At 40.1% G+C, this 26,036-nt stretch overlaps 1 protein-coding gene across 1 annotated transcript in view; it reads left to right on the top strand.

Annotated features, from left to right (window-relative positions):
- The first annotated feature begins 17,888 nt into the window (after positions 1 to 17,888).
- The window catches only part of gria3b (glutamate receptor, ionotropic, AMPA 3b), a 98,295-nt gene continuing 90,147 nt past the window's right edge, over positions 17,889 to 26,036 (top strand). The window contains 2 exon segments of the mRNA XM_042492821.1: positions 17,889 to 18,076; positions 18,537 to 18,695. Of these exon segments, the coding sequence (XP_042348755.1) occupies positions 17,998 to 18,076; positions 18,537 to 18,695 (238 nt within the window). The 5' untranslated portion in view covers positions 17,889 to 17,997.

The following is a 26,036-nucleotide window of genomic DNA, read 5'->3' as shown; positions in this document are numbered from 1 at the left end:
ATATATTCATGAATGGAAGACTTCACAGAACAGTCAACATGAACTCTTGTAAAATGGTGTGATCCAATTACCTTCATAATTTGCAGATACAGGTGTATTATTTTATTGCTGTGCCAACACAGTGGCACCTGTGTGTTTTATCTTGCTTTATCAAAGTTGAATTGATGCAGAGTTGATCCTTTTCACTGCACACATTTTGACAGACGATAGCAGGAAAGGCACAGGTGTTACTAATAACATAAACAGTGGTGACATTTTATTCAAGTGTCCCAGTAAACCGTAGCAGTGACGTAACATGCACAATACCAGGAACATGAAACTGGTGCGGCTTAATGGAATTCAGCCATTGTTAAATTTACTATTTACACTTTTTCCTAATGTGGCTGTATAGAAATTGTGTATTGTATGCCATCATTGTCATTTTATTTTACAGTTGTATTTAAAATGGTATTAATATCAATATTTTTCAGTGTATTGTTAGAAATGCCACTATCATGACAACTCTAGTCTCAATAACTAGTTTCAAGTCTTATGCAGTACAGCATGATGTTCATTTTGAGAATACCAATGAAATATGGTATGCTTTCAGGTGTGGCTGAGTATCATATCATATAAGCAGTTCTAAAGTGAACTGATAAGGTATAAGCAGAATTTGTCTTTGGGAGAGGTGGAAGAGATAGTGGATGGCTTGTCACTTAGGAGAGATGACTGCCAAACAACATAACTTGTTGTGATTTAAGGATTCATTACTGTGTTTCTAACATTTTTAGGGAACGAAAAATTAGTGTTTTGTCGCAACATGTCAGCGGGGATTAGTACCACAAAAAAAAAAAAAATTATAGAGACGTCGCTGCCTTTCCTGCCGAGATTGTGCCCCCCAAAAAAGGTACTCAAAACTTGATCTTTTCCTAACCATAACTGTGCCTACACCTAACCACATGTGAACCACAGTGTTGTCTGAATGTAAAGTTTTGCTATAATAATAATAATAATAACATACAAATGTAACTAATTCTTGGTTTGCATAAAATTTCAATATCAATTTTTATTCTAGCGATTGGGTTGCGCTACCATCAGATGTCCTAGGGTTCAGATCCACCCCCTCTTCCACACAGCTCCACCTTCTTACCCAAATATGGTCACTTCTGGTTCCAAAAAAACAACATGCTGATGGCCAAAATGCCGAACTCGATGCTTCAAAATGGTAGTGCACAAACCAATGGCTGACGTCACTGTGGTTACATCCAATTTTTGTGTTGCATTGAGTTTACCCCCTTAAGTTACTTACTGAAGAAATCTATATAAAATGTACTGATTAAGTGTAGATTCACTTTAAAATTTGCTATATAATCATATTGCATGTTACATATGACTGTCTGAAAGGGAGAGATGTTTCGAGTCTTTATTCTTTATGGCAGCATTGATCTACTAGAGTGTTTCACTGCAGAGTGGGAATACACAGAAAACCCATTTTCTGATAAAGTGGAAAATTTATTGTATAAAACAAGATAAATATTGAAGGAGGAAAAAGTACAGACTTGGAGAAAAACCTTGTGTATTTTTATGGAAAAGTTACTATAACATGTAAACATGAATGTCTTTACTGAGCACAGCTACCATTTACTCAGCCCGCAGCATTCCCAGTGTCTCTCGACAACGTCAGAAGGCTAAGCTGAGCAGAAAGTGTCTGCTCTCAGTTTCAGGACATTGTCTGCAGGCAGGCAGTCCGAAGTTGCAGCAGCAGCCTTGATGGTGCTCAGGGCCACTGCATGGGCAGATTATATAATGTCTTAATACTGTACAGCGAGGCAGATGAAGTCTCTCAGTGATGGTGTCTGTTTACCCCTTGATGTAGATACAGACAAACACACAAAAAAATAATTTCAAAAGAAAATGCCTACAGTACTCAACATAACATTATGTTAAAGGTATGTGATTCTTAACATTGAGTAACAAAATTCTAATGAATTGTAAAATGAACACAATAGCACAATAGCTTTTGTTTGTAGCATCCCTGGAAATGCACACAAAACACACACACAAGCAACCACACATAACCCCCACTCCTGTGCTCCAAATAGTCAACCACCAGCAGTCTGCAAGGTGACAAATGAGTACTGTCACTTGGCTAAACACCTACTTGCACTTTTATTACAGTTATGTACTGTGTTTCAGTGTGCTGCTTTGTTGTGGGGGTTTCTTGTGTGGAATGCTCAAAATTTAACACAAATAGATTTTTCTTTCTCATAAAAAAACCTTGTATCAAATTCTCACGGACCCAACAAAAAATAGATAAAAATACAAAGTTTGCCCTCAGCCACAGGAAGAATGGGTTCATCTTAAATGATAGTAGTAGATCCTGTATCACTGCTATCTAAAAGTAAGCACTGCAATAATAGAATACATTTGATTGAGAAGTGGTTGAATAAACCCGTAACCCTGTGTCCTTCACGCCAGCCAGTCTATCTGAGGGCCATTAGGGGAGTCACTGAGAGAGCGAGTGTCACTCTGCATTAATCCACCGGTCTCATCTGTCCATTCCATCCTGTCTGATAGGATACAGTCTTATATCATAACCTGCTGTGTCAAATCTGAAATCACGTAGGCTCCACTGAGCATTATCGCCTCTGCGCTGATCCTAATCACGCTAATGCTTTCTTTTATGCAAAGGCTAAGACATAATGTCTTGGTGAAAATATCAATATGATGTTCGTACATGAAGATCCTGGTCACTTGCGATATCTGCAGCCGGTCAGTGCTGCTTATGTCCAGAGAGCAACATGTGCCCTGGTTCTGGAAATCACAGATTTTCTGAAATTGAGCTGAAGCTGCAGAGGTGCAAGAGGTCTGGCTCTCCTCATGATTGACCAAGAGAGAAGCAACGTGAAAATAAACCAATTTGCTGTAATAATTCTGCATGTGTGGCAGTCGAAAAGGAAGTTCCAGTGTGGCCCGGGGCTCAGAGGCTGTGATTAGTTGGGTTTGTTTGTGTCTGTATAGAGGACATGGGGGCACATTGTTACATGTGATGAGATTTTTTCATTTTCTCAAGAACGAATGTCTAATATCGGAGCAATCAGCTGAACACACCTCTTGAACCTGTCACTTCACTGCATTGTGGGGGCGTTTTATCAGAGATGTGATTATTATGTGAGATGTGCTCCAAGTAGATCCTCTGGAGCTGTAGGAATGATGTGCAGACAGTATCCTAAAACCAGGCACTCCGTGATGCTGGTGTTCAAAAAGACCGTCCTGGTTAAATCAAGGCTGAATGGTTGTTGCACATTTTCAAACTTTGCAGTTTTTGCACAATACATACTATACATAGTTTACAGATAAAAGTAGCAGATTTACTACTCCATGTTCTTTATAATTTTCAAAACAATGTGACCTTGATTGCAGAAAGAGGTAGACAAAAGCAGGGTGGACGATTGCCAGCGATTTTGTCAACTGAAACGGCTGTGTCAGCTGTAGCTACCTAATTAAGTTAGTTAAGTTTTAGTCTTTGGCTGACTTTTTGTTTTCACCTGACTTGTTTTGAGAGGAAAACAAACCAATATATTTGGTTTTACTGTGGTTTTTGGAATTTAAAATTCCACAGATTCAACAGAGCAGGAAAGAGCTGCTGAAGTTAGCCCACACAGCATTCAGGACTGACTCCCACATCCCAATTGGGAAATACCACACAGAGTATGTGCTAATGTGAAAGGTGATATGCCGTCGCTCCGACAGCTCATAATTCTGAATTCTTATAGTCTAAAAATGTCCCATGGAACTGAAAGACCATGTATCCTACAGACTAGTATCCCGAAACAAACGCAGATTTTTCCAAAGGGCCATTTCTCTGAAAATAGGCTACACTCTTCCAAACAGAAGCATATGGCTCATAAGCCATCGGATGCTTGTATTATAGCAAAGGCATGACCTCCCTTACTCTGCCTCTGATTGGCTTACCCATACATTTTTTGTTGGTTAGTCTTGGCATTATTTATTTATTTGTTTTGTCAATAAAATGTCAGAAAATAATGAAACATGCCCTGTGACGTCTTTAAATGTTATGCTTTATCAAACTGACACTCCAAAAATCCAAAGTTTTTCAGTTTATTGTTATGAGTAAATAAGAAATGCATCAAATTCTCACATTAAATTAATCTGAATTTTTTTTTTTTGTCTTTTTTTCTTAAAAAAAATTCTAAAACTATTGTTCAGTTATCAAAGTAGTTGCTGTTGAATTTGCTATCAATCAGCTTATCAATAAACTGAGTAAGTGTTGCTGCTCTAATGTAACCTGTAACCCCAAAAAACAATTAAGAGTGAAATTGCTTTGGCCTTGGAAGTAATGCTGGATTACTTCTGTAGTTAGTAGTTAACCAGACAAGCTAACGACTGTAACTTATGGAGAATCAGAAAAACACATGCCTCACACTTTTGGTCTTACACTTTTGGAGGGGATAAGTGAAAATGAAATGACCTTCCAAGCTCTTCATACAGAGTATCATGCTTACTATCATTTCATGCACAACTTGACAGACCTGCTGTGTCCAGTTACGATTACTGAGCTATGATTGGACAATGCTGTTTCAGGGCTAAAATAAGTTATGGATCTTTAAACTTTCATCACAATAAATTCTTGACTCATATGAAAATGGTCTGATCAAATTGGATTTCTAATAACGATAGCTGAACTTTAAAAAACGTGGTTACTACCTCCTCCCTTTTGTGTGTTCAACCCGACATGTTGCCCCTGCTTCCTCTAAAGTGCCTCTAACGGATGATCTAATATTTGAGAGTCACGTCTCCACAGTAATTAGCTGATAGTTTTTCCCTTTGAGAAGAAATTATTTAATTAGCTCGACCTTTTCAGGGAGCTTAACCTTTTAAAATGTCAGGTGAGAAGGTTTTAAAATAAGTGTGCCATATTCTCAGAAAATTCACATTTTAGGGGGCTCATGATGACCTATAGAAGTGTGGCAAAAAAGAAGGTCTGACAGTGATGAATCTTGCAGCTCAAAGCAATTTGTTATAGTTCAGATATGTTCTTTGAAACCCCTTTTAAAAACCGCGCTCCCACTGAGCTGGACTGACCTGTCTGTGGGCTTTTATAGCACCCACCTGTCCAGACTTTTTAAGAACTTAAGCATTTTTTCATATTAGGTTTATACTCAATAGGTATATAGTTTCTACATAACGTTTTGTTTTTTTTTTTTTAAATCTGGGTTTCCTAGATGGGCAATAGAGGATAAAGTATAACCATTCCTCTCTGTGACAGGGCCATTTGTTAGCTCTGAGGCAGATCAATCCAACTCTATCTTCACTGGATTTCCTCCGCCTTTGTTGTCACCACTGTGGTTGTCTTTAGTAATCATCAGCTTTCATGTCAAATAAATGAGCTGTTTTATTGCCAGTGTTGCCGTGCCTCCACCGCTGGTCGAAATAAATGGAAATGAATAAGGGTTATTTCGAAAGGACATACGTACATGCAGAGTAAACGTGGCCGAGCAATAAAGGCTTTCTGCCAGAGTGAATTGGATCGCGGGGATGACACATCTAGTGCACTTTACCTCGAGAAGAAGAAGAGAAAATATGTGAAAATTTAATGGCTCTAAGAGGAATATGGTGTTCAGGAAAAGAAATGTGATAAACGACAGGATGTCATAGAAATGGCCCTGGACATGGGATGTTGAAAATAAAATTGAAAAGAAACTTGTTTTAGCACGGTCAGTGTTGATATTACAATTTCTTTCTTATCTTTTTTCATTTTTAATTACAGTTCAATATTGCAGTTGGTTTTTATAGAGACCACAAACTACAGCATGCATCGCAGGCCGCATGACAGCTTTGTGGTTATCAGTTAGAATGCAAGCAGTAACCTTAATCTTTATGAACACTTGAAGTGATTAAAATGCTTATAGAATACCCCTCAGCTGTCAGGTGTGTACTGTATGTTCTAAACGTAAAGTGGAGCATCTGCGTCTTCTCCTTGTCTGCCATCAGTAAATAATGCACTGCTGTGCATCTGCAGAAAAACTTAATATATAATTCACACAACGTATGCAGTGAGGCAACCCTTATGCCATTCAAACAAGGGATGGGAACACTGCTTCAACCAATATGTTCCTGTAGACTTTTATTTGCTCCTTAAAATGCTTTGTTGCCAGTTTCTTTTTGTGTTTGGCAATTGGGCCATTATCATCAGCTCTACCACTCACCAGTATTACCTATGGCTGATCTATCTTTACATAAAATCTTTATACAATGAAGACTTGTGCTGTAAAACATTTGCAAAGGATAACACTGATAAAGAGAAAAATGCACATTGAGGATGTTTTATGGCTTTGTTTGCTGTTTTGGTTGTCCTGTTTATTTTCAGTTTTCTTCCACACTGTTATATCTGTTGTGAGTCACCGCTGATGGAAACCTCTCTGAGATGACTCCAGCGTGGCCACAATGTTTTACAGGGTCACACAAGCATGCAGAGATGGTTTTGAAGGTCTGCAGGTGATGTTTATAGGCCAGTGGTGGCCTTGCAGATGTCCTGATATAATTATAGCAATAGTTGTCTGCCAAACTGAAATAAACACTGGAGCATCTCTGCACTCCACCGCCACCCGCTGCTGCCACTGACAGCACGCTACATGAGAATATGCAAATATCCGTCAAAAGGGAATGAATTTCCATTAAACTTCATATTCCAAGGTGATGTTTCCAGGGTGATTTGTATTTGAAAAATGCTCTATTCTTATTCACGTGCAGACAAGCTGCCTGGTCTTGGCCTTGTCAAGCACACGTCAGCATCATACATGAGAAATGTTGCAGTTGAGACTTGTTGGGCTGTGTTCAGTTGGGCAAAAAGGGGAAAGTGGCTTCATTTCAACTGCCGCTGCTAAACTATTCTGTTGAGAGCATTGCATTAGCTAGATTACAGTTTTATCTGTCAAATAAATGCGCAGAAATAGCTGACATAACATTATGTTGCAAATCCAATTTCGTATTGATTGACAGTGCGAGATTCACCAAGCGCATGTTATGGCTTCTTGCACTATTAGAGCGTATTGCGGTGTTATTTGCATTGGAAAGAAGGGGCATTTGCTGGGAGTAATTAGTTAAGCTCCTCTGACTTTGGAAATTTAATTGCAGGTACAGTAGAAGCGGCTAACAATGGGATAACTGAAGCATTACAGTCTGTGAGGGACTAACAAACAGCAGGAGCCTCCCTCCTGACAAACAGCACTGGAACACACACACACACACACACACACACACACACACACACACACACACACACTTGCACACACATACTTAAAAGAAAACATACATCGCTGCCTGACCTCTTGATTCTTTGATCCATTAATGACATACAATATTCATACTCCCAGCTACTGAATGTTTCATTATAACTGCAGAGATGAGGAGTGCATTATTAAGAAGAATGGCACAGACTATCTACTGAATGTTTATCGTTTATCATGTGCTGTTGGCTTAGTGTGTTGTTCCATGCTTGACCTTGAATGTAGCTTTCATGCAATGCTGCATATTGAAAATCAAAGCATTAGAGGACTACCATTAGGTTAATATCATGCTCTAAATTTGCCTGAAAACCTGCATGTCTGTTATAGAAAGATAAATATTTTCCTTGCTATTCTATTATGCCTGTGGTTATCATTATTTGCCACAAATTACAAACATGTACATTTAGTGCCGCTCATCATGTTTGCTCTTCAGCCTACCCGAAACCATATGTAACAGTGCTGTTAAATCACCTTAAAATGTAGTATTTACTCACAGAGGATATCTATCATACATTATAATATGTAAGATTGATTTCTCCACATTAGCAGGTTTATCTTAACACCCCCCTAATAGCTGGAACATCAATCACATGAACAGTGCTGTTAACGTGACACAGTGGACACTGTTAATTATTTAAAAGGATCACTGACTATTAATGGTATTTTGCCTCACCTTTCCCATTATCTGTAACAACCAGTTTGTTTTCCTCTCGATTAGGCACGCAGGCAATGAGCAACACCCATCTCCTATTACCAGGATATGGCAACAGAGGCCATGGGGGAAGGGAAAATAGCAGACTGCTGTTGTTGTTATCACTGCTGCTGCTGTTGAGGGATTGTTTTTAGCATTTTCTTGGCTGAATTTCATTTCTTTATTCTATCCACCGTAACTTGCCTCAATTATTCAACCTTTGGCACTCCCTTTTGGAGGTCTAAAAATGATTGGGTCACCAAAACCTAACCTAAGTCAGAGCCATCATGTGTTAGTGTTATTTTTTTCTAATATCTCTGTGCTGTACAGAGGACATTAAGCAGAAAAGACCAAGCCTGAGGTAATGACGGCATCTGAAATTCAGCCAGTAGTAGGCAAGTGGGAATTGACATGTACCTTAGCCATGGCTTTTATAGGTAGCTGTTTATGTGGCCGAGCATTTACATCAGAGACAGGTCTTTAATAACCACATACAGGATCTGAGATTCATTTTTTTTCAACAGCTGTTTGACTAATATGCTGTCCAATACAGTGAGAACATATGCCCAAGTTCCCATTTTTATTCACAATGATGTAGCCTAAAGAAGACAAACCATACACAACCTAAACCAGGCATATTAAGAGGCTTAAACTAGCATTTTAGAAGCAAACACTTGCATTGCTGAAGATAAAACATTTTCATGATTTCATATTTGGTGGTCCGTTGTACCTGCTTAAACCAGTTTGATTTAAGGCAAACCGGCTCAACCGGCATTTGTCATTTTGACACATTTTGGCAAATTAAAAGTAGCCTACATTATGAACCTGTGCTGACGGAGTCGTAGTGCTAAATTCAACTAATATCGCATTAGAAATTAACAATATGGGATGAGAATGGCAAGATATCTGTGTATTTCAATAGAAAAGCACTAGATCCCATGCATGGAAAGAGTTCTGCTGGAAAAATATGGCTTGATATTTTATTACCCCTTGTATGACAGCACACTATGACAATGGCAGTTCTCAGTGCTGGAGGAAATGTGGCTGTCAATCTGCAAACCATTACCATATATTTTGGAAGTGCCAAAAGATACAAACTTACTGGAGAGAAATACATACGGCAATGCAAATCATTTTAAATACACATATACAGTTAGATTTCATAATCATGCATTTAGGCTATATCCCTCCCATAATAAAAGTTACTGGCAAATACTTTAATGGGTATCTTGCTGGCAGCAGGGAAAAAGGTGTTGACCAGAAAATGGATGATGGGTGAGGGTCCTACCATAGATAACTGGATAGATGTGACAATGGAGATTTACATGATGGAAAAGGTTACTTTTTCTTTACACCTAAAGATGGACAGTTTTGTACAGCTTTGAGAGAAGTGGGTCCAGTATGTGTATATGGATAGCAACTTGAAGGAACACTCTTTTAACTTTTTGTTTATTGACTTCATTGGACTGCTACTTTATTTATATTATTTTATTTTAACTTTAACCTATCTTATCTTGGTTCTTGTCAACCCCTCTGGGATGTATTTTTAAAAAAAGAAAAAAAAAGGAAATGTTAAGTGTCTATTATAAAATTAGCTTTTTTTCACAGACCTCTTAAGGTTGTTTCCATATAGATAATGACACTGTATGATTGCATTGAAACAAATTAAAGCTTAAATTACAAAATCCTAGATTATTACAGGCTGTTTGCAAATTGCTGCTGAGCCAACCACTGACAACATAAAGGAGATCTATGGATGATCTTATTTTATGATCTTATTTTATTTTTACTTGCGGGTTTTATTGTGACTTTATGTCTTCTATGTCTATTGATGTGAAGCACTTGGTGCATGTAATTTCTTTGTTTTAAAGCACGTTGGGCTGCATCTCTTGTATGAAAGGTGCTATACAAATAATGATTATTATTATTAATAATATCTCATTTCAGTAGAGGTGGGAGAGTATAGATTGTATGCTTACTAGAAAGTTCATGTGTTTTTTTTAGAATGCTAACATGAGACATGGCAAAGTTATTCCCTCAAAGAAACTAAAACTGCACCAATATGGCAACTCATTGGAATGTAAGCTGACTAAAGAAGTGGTTATATCACAAGTATGATCTATAATGCAGAGCTGATAGGTACGCGCTTTGTTTACATCATGTTACAGAACTGAATATTTAATGGATTCTACGTAGACGAAAAAGTCCAATGTTACAAGATGCGACACAATAGCAAGACTCTTGTTTGCTGTAAGGACACGGTGTCATTATGTTCCACTCAGGAGCGGCTGCTGAGACAAGTGCAATACCTAGTGATAAAATTAAGTATACCAGTCGTGTATGGTGACCTAATACCAAACTGGTCTGAAAATTTTGCCATTGGCCCAACCCTAAAAAAATAGCATGTGTAGAAGTTAAAACTAGCATTTTTACTGTTTTGTTTTGCATGTGTGCTTCTTAAATGACTTCAATGTCTAATTAATTATCACATTAGTGTCTCTAATTTTTCTGTTGACTAATTGTGTAATCATCTAATCATGTATGCACCAGACCATATAAACTTTATGAACGCCCACACGTATGCACAGGCAGCATGATTAACCATTAACCAGCTCTGTGATTTGGCTTGTGCTCATGTGCTCCAACATGTTTGTCCAGTCCCCAGTTTATCTGTGTATTAAGTGTGGGGAACCCTCCTGCGTGCAGATGCCCTTTCCATGTAGCCCAAACCTCGTGTGGTGAAGATGTCTTCCTGCCACGCTGCACTGACTGCTGCGGTCGCATGGTTCTGACTGTGCAAAGCCAGAGGCAGGAGAGTGAAGTGTGTCAGCCTGTGCAGCTGATAACACCGCCTCTGTCACACTCAGGCCAAAGAGTGTTTGCTGGGGAGCCAAAGCGCGTGATGGGTTTGTGACGCAGCACGCGGTGGCATTCAAATATTGAAATTGGGGTAGGCACGTTTTCCTCATCCCTTGAACTATGTCACATCATTTATCTTATGTGACATGATGCGTTTTCATTTTTCTCACAGGGAGTACACAGCTACTCCTTCGTGATTTCCACGAGAAGGTTCTGGCACTTGACATACGTAAGTTTTATCCCACTGGAGTTTTTTTTTTTTCTCACACTTTGTTAACCAAATGTGATTACTGCACTGTACAGTGTTTGCACTAAATGTTTTATTCAGCTAGGTTAGTTGTTTCTTTACATCTGTGTAACACTTTACCACAATGGCAAGTGCTTCACTATCTCCTTAGGCCATTGCCTTCCCGTAGTCTCTTTCATGGGAAGAGGCACTGACAGAATAAGGAAGAGCTTCTAGAGAGTCTCTTATCAGCCTCCAACATCTGGCCAAGACTGATGGGCTCTTGGAATAGCTCTCCAAATATCATTGAGTTTGAGCTGCATAATGCTTGTTTAACTGCATCCTTCCTACAATACTAATTCACGCCCTCTCATTATGTGTCTTTCACCAGAGGAACCCATTTCTATGATTACTGAATTTAGTTCCTCAGCGGGGAAGGATTGATGAGAGGCAGCGCACTAAATGATAGGAAAAAGCAAGATTGAGAGTTGAAGTCATATGTGAGCAAAGGAACTGAAATATAATGTGACCAGTCCTGATCAAAAATATTGAATTTTCAGGCTATTAAGTGTTTAAATCGTTGACACGAAAAGCTATTTTCTCTGATATGCTCACTTTTTTTTCAGGAAAATGAGTCTTGCTAAATTGAAATAATCATCGTAGATTTAAAACGTATGGCCTTGATGCATTGCAACCCATTAGATTAAAGCTCTGAGGCAATCTGCAGCTGATTTAAGAATTTATCCGAACACCTGCTTCTGTATCTGCAAGTCACTGGATGCCAAGCCTCTGATCACACATGAGAAGGGTTTGAGCAGATGTGTCATACTGAGTCAGTTTTGTTCTTGTCTCACAACAGTGTGACACGGGCAGGATGGGCCAATAAATTATATTCATGTTTTCTCTTTGTCACAGAATTATTGTCTAATCTCTACATAACACACTTTGTTTTCTTGTGATCATTCAATAATTATTTTATAACCTAATATAATTTTTAGATAAAAAGGTGAGGCTTCTTAGATGTAAAATAAAGGGTCAACACGTTATAATCCAACTATTAATGACCACTTGTGGTAAATCTAAAAGACAAGAACTTTTTGGCTAGTTGCTGCTGCTGTCAGCTCTAATAATGTTATCTGCTGATGTGTTTATATATGGTGGTTTTATTTTGGACATTTTCCCGTTTGTAAAGTCCAATCCCCATGTAACCACAACCTTCTGTGGTAACTCCCACTGCTGTCCTTAGGAGGGTGTAGACATTGGCCATGTGCTTCCACCGATACACATGGAGTCACCAGCTGCCTCTTTTCACCTGACAGCGAGAGCTTCATCAGGAGGGTGCAGCACATGCAGAGGTTCAAAGAATCTCCTGCAGATCTCAATGCAACTTCATAGAGACCTCCCCACCAACTGGTAGGAGTCACCAGTGTGGTTACAAGGAACGCTGCCAGTTGTGTTTTATGGAGTTGGAAACACTGGAGCTACAGATTATAGCTGAACGCTGCAGTGGTGGGCGAGTGTTGTCACTCTGCACCACCGAGTGCCCACCAATGTGACATTCAGGCGGTAACGTGGGCTTTTTGCTTCCCTTGGACTTACAACACTGTATTGTTTGACTGACACATCCATACCTGATGATAAGCCAAATTATGCTCAAAACCTTTGATCAAGCAAAAACATTTAAGGGAAGCATTCTACAGTGTTGCAAGCTTTTTCATACTAGAGATCACAGTATAGCTTTTGGACTCGGCACCTGAACAAGACGGATGTGTTTTGTTGGTTAAACAAAATTAGGTTTGTGCATCAATTTAAAATGTTACCAGCTCATTAAAGAGGTGTTATCAGTGATTATTTTACATTTGGGTTGGAGGGGGCCTGGTACACCCACTAGTGGGTTCAGAAAGCTGTTATTAGCCCATTAAATGCTTGTAAAGTTTAATTCTCAGTTTTGGTATTTTGGGGTGCCAAAACTATGTGGTTACATTTTGAAAAAAGATTGTGTTTTAAGTTAAAATAAGAACACTTGTCATGTAACATGACACTGACTTTTGGTTTTACATGGGATATGAACAGCAGTCTCCTAAGTCTGGGTAATATATCAATATTATGTATCGATATTGTGAAATAAGACTAGATATTCTCATGTTGTCTTTCCTGGGATGAAGTTTACATTACAGTAAAGTAATGTAATTTTTTTAACTAACCACAATGTTCTAGTCATTTATTTTCCTAATGTCAGGTAGAGTTGTCGACTCATTAAACTGTGTTTGCATATTCAGTCTGACTTTGCGTCCACTCTTACCAATTTCTGTGGGGAAGTGGGGGGTTGATTTTCTCTAACCAATCACTAGAAAACAGTGTATCCATCTAAGTCGAACTCCATTTTAACTCCACACTGATGCATACTTATGCCAACATACCTGTTTTGTTGATCTTTTAAGAGTGGAGTAAATACAAGCTATGATGTTGAGCGATATTGATAAAATATGTTGATTAAGAACAGCCTCTACAACAGCATCTACCTTGACTTCAGCGCTCGCCATTGTTGTTATTGCTCCTCCTTAGTTCCAGAGCACCACTTGGCAGTGCTTGACAAAAGCATGACAACAGTTTTATCCTGGCAAGGTGTGGATTGGTTGTTTTTTATTTTGAATGAGAAACCGCTATGTCATGTCACAATGCCAGTCAAATCAGTCAACTCAGTGGATTTATGGGTGGATTTAAAAGTCTGGACCATGGCAAACTCTTTATATTATTTGTCTTTAACCTCTGAGTCAATAGATCCACATAACAGATGATTATTTATCAAAACTCTTATTGTGTAACTATTTGTGAAAGCACCAATAGTCAACCCTATATTTTCACAAGATCAATATTGAGGTAATAGGTCAAAAACATGTATTTGATTTTCTCCACATCATCCAGCCCTACTCACAGGTGAAAGTCCTGCGTGTGCTTAACACATTCACAACCTCCACCTCAAACCTACACAGACTTTGTTGCTCTTTGTATCACTTTCTCCTTTGCTCCTGCCTGACAACAAATGTGCTTGTAAGTATGTTTTTGATGACAACTGATAACGGTCATTTAATGATCTGATAACAGCTTTCTGATCCCAGTAGTAGGTGTACCAGGTCCCTTCTAATCCATATGCATGAGGCTGATAACACTCACTCAATCAAGTGATAACATTCACAGCAGGATGCTTATTCCATCAGTTTTTTCTTGAGAAATGGTACTTTCACTTTCTAAGACCACTAAAAATCCTTCAAATTGAACAATCTGAGAGGGGAATAATACTTTTGGGTTACTATTTTTTTCTTTACTTTGAATTGACAGACACGGTGTAAATAGGGAAAAAGAAACATCAGGCAATGTGGTTATGTGTAATGTGCTGTAAGCACCACATCATCATTTGATTTGTTTGTCTGACTGGAGTGGACAGTTTAACTTTCATCTGTAAAACACATCCTCAAATATCCAATATCGGTAACATGCCATAAAGGTTATGAATCACTAGTCTGCTGTGGAAAAGTTTTTGTTTTACCTTTTGAGTAAAATAAATGTTTACATGTTTTATCATATGACCACAAGAAGACCACTTGTGTTAAGTCATTATTTTGTGATCACAAGAAAGCATAAGCTTATTATGTCAAGATGACAATAATTATCCAGTAATCAGGAGAAAATCAAACCTTAAAATAATCCCACCCGCCATGGCTGCTGAACTCACATAGAGACAGACATGTCATTTTTTAAATAAATGTTATAGTTTCTAACTTATTTGCTCACGTATCCTCTAAGAGGCAAAGATGAAGATTTCATCCTGTTGTGTTAGGAAGAGAAGGCAGGGAGAAAATGAATAATTCTTGCTGGTGCAGCTTGCAGTGCTCAGAGCTATAGCCCGTGAATCATCATCATCATGAGATAAAAGGCAACATCTTTTCATCTATTTTTCAGTCTTTTTCACTTTGCCTGCTCGGGTAACACTCCTGTGAGTGTTTTCAAATCCAGAAAGGCATATCATATAATTATTTGTTTTCATATAGATCATATCTATATGGATTTCTACACTTGTGACAAAATTGAATTCCTGCAGAGGTTCAGCATGGAGGATAACACAGCATGGCCAAAATGTCCTAATTGCAAATAACGCAGCACAATCATCACCATTTAATATCAATTATATGGAGACCTTATCTCAAATACTCGGGCTTCCCTTGCAGGGAATAATGCTTTTTCTTTACGGGTTTGTTTGAAATGATGCATGATTAGCTCAGTTCACACTGAGTACCAGCATGCACTGTAAATGACCAATTAAATGGCTCCTTTGGTATTCCGTAATTTAATTGTTCTGTACAGCGTTTTAGCAAACCAACATCACAGGTAGCCTCTTATTAGCCACGAAAACAGTCATCAACATATCCATTGCAGGTGTGATGTGATGAGTTTATGGAAACTGCAGTGGGTCACAGTTTGACATTGGTCATTATGACTTCAGCCATTAAGGCCAGGCCACCGACGTCCTACGGTGCTGGCACAGAGGCTGTGGAGGCCAGAGAATCAATGTGATGTCAGTCCAGATTCATCCCCAGAGAGCCAGTGAGACGTGGGAATAGAGATCAACTTTGACCCTGTTCAGATAGGAAACCCCCCCTCTGATGGCAAGGTCATACCATATCATTACTTGCTTGGCATGAATGATTAACACCACACTTTCATACACATGGTCCCAGATACACTTGTGTTATTCATATAAATGTGAAAAATTATCGAACCACTGACTGTATAAAGATAATGGACATAGCCTCCATTGCGTAACCTCATGGTTTGTGGACTCCTGTTTTGAACCCCTGGGGGGGTTGACTGAGAACCCAAGGATACTATCTGCAAACAGCCTGTCACACAATGCATCAATTAATAATTATTATTAGAGTTATACAAAAATTCACCCCATGCAGGAATGTTGAAATTAGCTATAATGACCAAACCCCTTTTTTTGCAACCAAGCTGTAAACATCTTTATTTCTGCTGTAAAGTTGGCATTTCTAACATGGGTTGTCTATGGTGATTGATTCACTTTTGGAGCCAGCCTCAAGTGGTCATTTGAGGAACTGCAGTTTTTGGCACATTTATTTACAAGCCCTGGAGGTTGTTGCTTGGCTCCAACTCATTTTAATCTCTCAAATCTCAAACATGAAGTTATCTTCTGTTCTCTCAAGGCTTATTTATACTCCTTTTACGTACGAAAATTGATTCCTTCATTTGAAACTCTTTAAACATCACTGCCCATTTCCATGCATCCATTATTTTAGCATAAATACAGCCAACAGATTGCACTAGAGGGCAGATTCAGAAGTTTTACACAAATAACAACGCGCAAGTGGGAGGAGTTTGTAATAATGTACCTTTATAGCAGAGGCAGCATTGTAGAAGCTTGTCTGTGAGGCTATTAATTACATCTCAACATGGATGGGGAATTGTTTTCACTATATTGTTGATTCATTCTACCCCGCCATTTTTAAAATCTCTTCATCATCTAGTTGTATCTCGTTTGAACCAGCCACACTGCTCCCACAATCTCTCGTATCCCTCCATGTTGCCCAAATCTATAAGCTTTCAGAAAACGTGTACTAACATAGACAAAATAAACGCAGAGTACGAAACAGAGTATCTAATTTTGAGCACAAATGAGTCTTTAAACCTAACACAGGCAGATATTCATCCCTCTTTCCATCTAGTACTACATTTTTTATTGGTCAGTCATCAGCTTCATTTTTTTCTCAGCGCCCTTATCAAAGTTAATGCACACATCTTAACTGCACAAAAAACGCCGCAACACATGTTAAAGTAACCTCAGTGCATTGCAGTATCAATAGCTGAAGCCATTTGCAATGCAATTAAAAACTCAATTTTCAAAACGCTTTGCTGAGGGTGATAAATGGGCCACTAATCCCTTAATTGTCCTCTCTTAGGCAGAATCACTAAATGATAGATGTTTCAACAGAGACAGAGTAAAACTTAAAGTAAATAATATAAGACTGAGCGATATCAGTGATTTTATTGTGGTCGAATCTCCAAAGACGTATTTTTTTCAGAAAAGAAAAGAAAATGAGCTGTAAAAATTAGTCATTTTCAGCTTTTTCATGGTCGTTTTCAGCACCATAGACAGTTCTGTTGGCGGTGTGTCCCCACATCCTCCCGCCCTCATCCGCACGTGTATGTATGCACGCATTATATGTCAACTTTTCCCCGAAGATCAGTCATCTCTTTACTTCTCCCTAACCTTAAGAATGTCATTGCTGCTCGGATAGAACGAAACTGCGGAATGAATGAAAATAGAAGACACAACATAGACACAAACTTTCCCGTGGTGGGAAATAACCGCAGCTCCCTTATTTCGCCTCTCCGCGTCTTCTCCAGATAGGCAGCAGCTGGAAGTGGCCAGGCTATTCACAGTCATTGGCCACCTGAGATTGCAGTGTTTCTTATTGATTCGGCGAACAGAAGGCTAATATTGACAAGTGCAGCGCTTTTTCCGAGCCGTCGTAATCTAGCGGGCTGAGGCTTTTTAATTTAACGTCAGATCAAGTTTGACCAACATTGGCCCGCCGCGACGGGTCCAATCGGAGTTCAGATCAGCGTCTTCTCCCCCCATCACCAGCCCACCCCTCCTCCTCCTCTCTCTCTCTCTCTCTCTCTCTTTCTCTCTCTCTCTCTCTCTCTCTCTCTCTCTCTCTCTCACGCGCGCGCCTCTCTTTTAGTTGCAAAAAATGCTCTGCAGCTGGGCTGCACCTCAATGAACCTAATTGGTGCACTGTGAGCGACCATCATCTATCCACTGGATTTCCATCGCGCCCGGCTTCCATCCAGAACATATGAATTTGCTCAGACAGACCCTTTTGAGGAGTTGAACAGATAGGTCGGAGAAAATGGCACAACGCGTAATTTTGTTTCTACTGTGGCTCTTTGACAGATCATTCGCAGGATTTCCCAATCAGATTAATATCGGTAAGTGTCTTTGCTGTGTTTAGGAGAAACGGCAGCAGATTGTGGTTTGTACGGACAAAGATTGCAAATAACGGAGAGATGTGCAGGGAGCGCGGAGCTCTGCGCAACGATAGAACAACTTGATTTTTACCTCTACTGCGATCTTAAAGCATCTGATTGTGTAAAACTGTGGATAACAGCTTAATCTAGTGTTGATTGTGTCATTGTGATCACTGGCTGAGAGTAAGTGTGTAATATGGAACGCGGGAGACGGTCAGCTCCCCGGCTCGATCTGAAGAGTTACAGACAGGCGCACTGGTCAAAAATGCATGATAGTTATTCTTTCAAATACGAATCAGCCCTTTTCTATTACAGTGGCACATATGGAGTTCCACGTCACTGAATAAAAAAGGTCCAAACTGACAGCAGGCTAAACAGGAACAGATGCGATTGTCTGATTTTGGTTTTTCATCTCTTTAAGGGGGACTGTTCATGCGTTCCACGGTGCAGGAGCACAGCGCGTTCAGGTTCGCTGTCCAACTCTACAACACCAACCAAAACACCACTGAAAAGCCTTTCCACCTCAACTACAATGTCGACAACCTCGAGTCGTCCAACAGCTTTTCAGTCACCCATGCGTGTAAGTGTGCTTCTATTTCAGTCATGTCCAGCATCTCCCCCCTAACTCCTGTCCACCACAGCAGAGCTGAGCAGAATTATTTATGTCAAACTCATCCAGTATGGAGCTTATAGAGGCTACATCTCAATCCAGGGGAAGCAGTCAAGTTCATCTCACTTCACTCTGGGTCATGAAGTCTCAATGGAATGGATGTGCAAATGCAGATTTAAGGATGAATGTGCACAGTGTTAGCCACATATGTGATTTTGTTGGCTTTTATCACAAAATGCAAACATCCTGTTAAAAAAAAAAAACAATATTTATTTCTACTGATAATGTGTTAGCTGTGTTTGAAAGACACATTAACAACATTTGTGTCTCTCATTTGAGTGATATATTAAAAATACATAAACATTGGGAAATAAGTTTCTTTTGTAACATGCTGTACACATGCTAGCCTTGCGATTGCAGCCAGTTACACAAAGCCTGTGTCAAGTACTCAGTGCTTAGTTCATGTGGAATTTATAACTTGGTTTAAAAGTGTCTTTATTTTTATCTCATAAATGGTACTATTCAAGAAGACAGGATATAAATTGGTATCCATTATATACAATTCTTGTATTTTCCTCTCCATTGGGTGCTATTATGTGGTTATGGTGCATCCCATGGTGCAACTGGTGCAGTGGCTGCTACAACAAATAACCTCTTTTTTTCTTCACCCCCTCCCACTGGCTGCAGTTTCTTGAAACCAGCAAAAACAGAGTGGACTAACGGGGAAAGAAGTGGAGTCGAGTGTGTTATTTTTTTTTCATGTCATTTTCAAATGATGAGTTCAGTTTGGCAGAATGGCTGACTTCAGAGACACATGTCTCTGTCTGACTGGCGCGGTTGAGTCCCTCTAACCCCTGTGTGGCACGGTCATAATGGCCCCTCTGACTCTCCATGTGCCAGAGCATCTCCTCCTGCACCGTCCTCTGACTCCCCCTGTGTTACAGAGCATCTCCCCCAGCATTGCAGAGTCAGCTCATTAGCACCCAGCCCTCATAGCACCTCACCGTGCTGTCATTGGGTGAAAGGGGGAAAAAAATCCATAGCTCCCCAACCAACGCCAGCAAATGAGTTGGGCTCAGACCTGCAGAGGAGGTGGGTCTGAGCAGCGAGGGGAGATAAAGCGGAGCCTCGTATCGCAGGCAGCAGAGCTGCAAGTGCCCTAACGAAAGCATCCATAAGAAACAATAAGCAAATGAGAGTGAATAAATAATAGATAGTGCCGTGCAATTTCACGCATGTTGAAGAGGAAGGGAAGCATAGGAGAAAAAGGCTTGATATCAGAATCTAATTAAATTCAGGGGCAGACAGAGCTTTAGTGAGAGGAAGGGGTTCCTGTGGGAGCCGTGGCCCCGTTTCTTGTTTCTTGCTGCCACGTCTGAGCATCTCCATCAAGAGCACTGTCTCAGGACTGCCTTGAACTTCAGATACAAGAAAACTATGAGCTTTTAATGATGCAAAGAAACCCATGCTTAAAAGAAATTTATCCCTCAGTGATGCAAAAATAGTAGAGCGATTGTCAAATGTCATTATAATGTTTGGTGAAAGCATCTCTCTCGCTTTGATGTGCATATTAATAATCTGCTCTGCTTGAAATTTCTCTTTAGTGCTGAATGTTTAGTGTGCTACACGATACGGGAAGAAGTTGTATACTTAACACACTAAAAGCCCTCTGCTTAATTGTAAAATAGTCAACAAACTCTGAGCAGAGGAGGTTTAGAACAGTCTGAGCTGCAGTTTTCTTTAGAATCTGATTTGTGTAATGTATGATCTAAGACTTTTTCAAGGTAGTGCCCTGAGACTCTTGTCAAGCTGAGCTCGCAAACCGCCGACAGCTCCTGCTGAGCTCACAACAGTCCATAAGCACCTCAGATTGTCTCCACGAATGCAGCGAACAAAATCGAGATGACGGTTATTAGATATCACTTATCTGCTGACTTCCAGGCCTTTGAGGCTTTGCCTCTGGTGAGTGAGGACCTCCTGTGTTCTGAGTTTTAGATTTGTCAGCGCTGTTGTTTGTTCTGCAAGCTGTCACAATTATTTAGTGGACATTCAAATTTCCTTTGTCATCAATAGCCCTGTGTGGATGACTCAGACCTTTGTCAGCAGTAGCACACATCTATTTTATGATTGGGCAATCTGAACTCCGATTTCTACAAAAGTGGCATTTATGCGGGTTTGGTGAGCAAATCTATTTTGAGACAGGCATCATTGCTTTGATCAAGATGAATTCTGGCTGCCTCGGGCCTGGCGGAGTGGTCGAAATGACAGCATTTGTTTTGTCTTGTTCGGACTTTTCTTGAAGCTGATGTGCTTTCGTGTGCACTCTCTCTTTACTCTGGGATGGATGCTGCCAAAGCCCTCTGCTGTGACTCATAATGTAGATCACTCCCCCTCGTTTGCTGTACATCCTTTAAAAGTAATATAATAGAGGCAGCCGTGCATACAGTAATGCAAATTAAACTTGCTTTAGTTTATTTTTCTCTTCAGTATGGAAATCCTTAGGTGCAATGAAGGCACAGTCTTGTGTCAGAACAATTTCTTTTAAGTCAGTATAAAACTGTATGCTATTAATTGAATTAGTGGCCAGCAGCGAAACAATGTGTGGCTTCAGTAATCCTGAAGGCTTGGCTTTGTACTGCAGAGGCATGGTGTGTGCTTTGGTGGCAAAACTGTTGTTGCTTTGAAGTGACATCAGAAATTGTGAAATGTGTAATTACCAGTGCAGGGTCCATAATAGCTGTGGAAACTAGGAGTCAGGTATGCTCACAGAGAAGACAGGCGTAGTTCAAAGCGAAGGGTACCAGTTTGAAGAAAGCAGAGTAGACAGCATTAATGTTCCCGATGGTCATGGCTAGCCAACTTAATGACACTGCTATCCTTTTCTCTCCTGTTTACCCTTCTTCTTTTTCTCCGTCTTCCTTTACCTGAGGCGAAGAAAACATCAAGCCCCCCTCTGCTTCTCCTCGCCATGCTATTTATTAGATTACTCGCCTTGATTCCTGTTAAAGGCAAATTTTGCAATGCTTGGCTTTTGAATCTCATCTCCCTATTCCTCATTCCTCATTCTGTCATTAAGCTAATGGTCTGTGTCCCCTCTGCCAGCCTTTTTACGTGTGCCTGCCCCTCTTTCGTTGAATCCTCCAGGTCTTTAAACCCTGGCAGTAGCAGATGCTACTTTGGCTGTGCAGTTCAGCCACCGTCTCCCACCGCTGTTGGCTACTGTGGGCGAAACCGCTCTGCCCCATGAGTCTTGTAACAAGAGTCACTGTGATTTGCATTTGTCAAAAGAGAGAAAGCAGAGGGACAAGAGAGAGAAGCAGAGTCGGGCCCAATGTGTCTTACTGTAAATGGAGAGAAAACAAGACTAGAGAAAGAGTAGTTTGACATTTTGTGAAATTACACTTATTTGCTTTTTTTGCCAAGAGTTAGATGAGATGATTGATACTCTTTGGTAACTCCACATTTTACAATTTTTAATATCACTTCTGTCCAATGTCTGTAAGGTAAATATGTAGCTAGAGCTAGCATTTGATCAGGTTAGTGGAGCACAAAGACTTGGAATAGGTGGAAACAGTTAGCTTGGCAACTAGAAAGGGCTCCAGATTAGCCTAGCCTCACTTCTTAAATGCAGAATGTAAGAATGACAATAAAAAATAAAACAACAACAAAAAACAAATAAACAAAAACAGTCGTTGTACAAGTGGTATTGATTATTTCTTTGTTGCTGGGAAACAAGAGGAGACTCTAGGAAGTTACTTGTCCCAGCCCTGATATAGTCTGGTTCGCAAATTTGCAAATCCTAGGATAGCGGAGGAATGACCCGCCCTACTCTTCCTATGATTAGTTAGTACTCATTGCCTTCGTTGGCTGGAATGGTTAGGTTTAGGCAAAAGGAGTGGGACTGTTTAGGATAAGAATGTCCCTCACTATCCTTGGAAACACAGCTTTAGATGTGCAGTTATATTCTGTTAGGGATGGACAGAGCCAGGTTGTTTCCCCTGGTTTCCAGTCTTTGTGGAAGACTAGCTTCGTTTGTAGAGAGTGGTGTCAGGCGTCTCTTCTAATTGAACAAGTACATTTTCCAAAATGTCAAATTATTCTTTTAAAGCTGCTTTACATGAATGTCAGTTGACTCATGTCATGCTAGACTTTTGACTTGATTGTGTTTCACTTGATGCAGGACGATCAATTGTAATATTGAGTGAGCAATATCACAAAGGTATCAGGATCAGAAAGTGTCCTAATTAGATTCATGGCATTCAATTTAAGGCTCAGGAAGAAGCAAATGCTTGTGTATGGATGTGGAATATCCACATCACTGATTAGGATTATCATAAACCTTCAATAACATACTGTTGTGTGCAAGCCTGTTTTTTTTGTCTAGACACAACGCATTCTTAGAAGCATCTTCTTCAATGACCTTTACGCCCACCCAGACAGTGCTAGTTCTGCACATGTTTCCCAGAAAACAGTCACAGTCTTTCCACCGGCGGCCAATGCCATGACTGAGCACATGTGGCAAATGGCATATGTTGTGAAGCACAGACGAAAGGGCCCTTACCAAATCTTCGCATGTATTGTTCTGTATAGCTTTTGGGGCTGTTGTTGGTGGTGGTGTGAGAATGGATGGTAAACAAAGCGACAGGCAGGCGTGTTTTTTCTTTTTCTTTTTTCAGCGCATGAGCCTGACAGATACAGGCTATGGTCGAGAGAAGCTCCTCAGGTGATTGTAGTAGTGCCACACTTCTTGTCCTTGCAGGCTGTAACTCAGCTTGAAAGGTATGACCGAAGAAACATTGCAGGGGAAGCTGGGAAGGAGTGGGGCAAAGTGAGTGGTGGGAGGATGGAAATGAAGACTGCAGTAAGACAAAGTAGAGGGAAAAGAATTTGGAAGATGTTTCAGATGTTGCTTTTATAGAGAGCATGTGTGCACATAAGTGTTTGACTGTGTGAGTGAGTGAGAGTGAGAGAGTTCTCCAGGCTATGGGGGTTGTGCCGGGACATGCCATCACAGTCCAGCTGTGTTGGAGGCACAGATGGAGGTTTGTTTATGGACATGTGCATATGCATACGCGCATATGCACAGAGCCACGCACACAGACACTGTAGGCGTACGCAGTCACACATGCATAGACAGACACATCCCTCTCACATCTCTCTCTTCACATTTCTGAGTAAATCTTCACTGTTTTGTACTTAAGCTCCCATGACACACTTCATCATTCATCCAAAGTAAAGGTCATGGTAAAAAATATCTGGCTCACCCTGTGTCGCTTTGTGCAAGAGCAATTTTTAGATTTTTGAGTAGGATTTTTTTGAAATGCGAAAAATAAATGCATTTGATCAGCACCATGACTGTGCAAAAGCCTCTGAGAGAAACACGAGCCACCGCAGAGTAACGTAATGGTGTGATATCGAAGCCAACAGGCCAGGCGGTCTCGGAGGCCCGTCGAGGTGACTGGATCTGGGGCCGCAGTCAGATGAGTGGTACAGTAACGGCCCCGGATGAGGTTACATGCTCTGGGAACTGCAGGGCCCCTGAGAGGGGAGCAGGACGTCAGCAGGAGGGAGTGAGTGACAGCGCAGCTCAGATAAAAGGAGGATGAGGCAGAGAAAGGGTGGAGTTACTGTCAGATGCCGTCACATGTTGTGATCTGACTCAAGCTTAAAAATGTCTGGCAGAGTCAATATCATTATTCTTTTAGAAATAACAGTGTGACTTATCGTTAAAATTTCCATAAAACCAATATTAGTTGTTACTACAAGTCCTACAGTAGTTGCTTCTGTATTACATCAAAAACTGCATTTGTTGCTGACATTTAGAACTAATGAACTACTGATGACTAACTAACTAACTAATAACTACATTTTCTATTTTTTTTTTTTTTTTGAAGTCTTGCTGGTATGACTACAACCACTGGTACTGTTTGTTGTGGTCACATAAGGTTAAAGCTTTTTTTATACACAAAATGCATAAAAGGCTGGAAAAATTCCAAAGGCCAAACCTTCAAATGGAACATTTATTTGACCTAATTTTCTGGCCATGAGATGCCCTCCGCTACATTTTTCAAAAAAAAAAAAAGTTTATTTATTCTAAATTCAAGCGCACAGCTGAAGCCGTAATGAGATGCAGACTAGAAAACATAGAACACACTTCGAGGCAGATTCAACACAATGAATTTTTAATCAGAATATCAAAAGATCCTCTTAAACCCAACCTGAGGAGAAGTGTTGCTGTCGGAGTGTTATTTGTCTTGGAATCAATGACGCTGGCAGATGTTGTTTGATAAAACAACAGCTTTCCTCCCTCGCTGCTGTGGTGGCTTCAGATCTCCATATATCTTTCACAAACAATGGGCATTTGGCCACTTCAGCAGCTATGGAATATAGGAAAAAAGAATAAGAAAAAAAAGAATATAGTGTAGGGACAGATTTTCTTATTTGGAGGATCAGTTAATCACTTCACAGATTTACATTGGCACATATGATGATTTCTCTGGCACTGACAGTTTGTGGTGTGTTCAGACCTCCATTGTGGATGTTGGGGTCTTTAAATTTCTTATTGATTTCCTTTATCTATCAGCTCAATGTTCAGCGGCAAATGTGATAAATTGCAAGTGAGAGGAGGGATTAAGTTGAAATGACTATGAATGGACTGTCGGGGCGTCCGGTGGCTGGGTGGATGAAGTGGGCGCCTCATGGGTGGGGGCAGTGTCCTTTCCGCAGCGACCTGGGTTCGACTCCTGCTCGTGGCCTTTTGCTGCATGTCGTTTCCTCTCTCTCCCCCTTTCACGCTACCGATCTGACCTGTCTAGTAAAGGCTAAAATGCCAAAAATAATCTTTAAAAAAAAATAAAAAAATGAATGGACTGTCATGGCACCCTGAAGATAACATCACCCTACAGCCTGCAGTTATTAAAACAAAACAAAACAAAAAAACAGCGAACACAGAATTACTGTATGTGTAGATCTGTATTAGCATAATAATGATGATGCTTTTCATACTGGCAGAAATGCTTTACACATACCATGGACATACAGATTGCTCATAAAGCTTTAACACATATATCTTGTTGACAGTAACATTTCTAGAACTATAAAAACAATTTACACTTGAGCAATAAAAAGCATGATGTTACCATTAACAATCCAGCCAAGAATCGGCTTCAGAATAATTTGTGCGACACTGACCTATATGTGAGCTTTATGGCAAACCCACGAATGCAAGGCACATAGATCAAGCTGCCTTTTTTGGTCAGCAGACCTGATGCAACATGACAGCCCATCTATGCTCCGCACATCTGTTCACCA

The sequence above is a fragment of the Plectropomus leopardus genome, chromosome 9 (genome assembly GCF_008729295.1).
Source record: "Plectropomus leopardus isolate mb chromosome 9, YSFRI_Pleo_2.0, whole genome shotgun sequence".
Classification (NCBI taxonomy): domain Eukaryota; kingdom Metazoa; phylum Chordata; class Actinopteri; order Perciformes; family Serranidae; genus Plectropomus; species Plectropomus leopardus.
The sequence above is the reverse complement of the archived record's forward strand: the minus strand, read 5'-3'. Positions and strand labels throughout refer to the sequence as shown.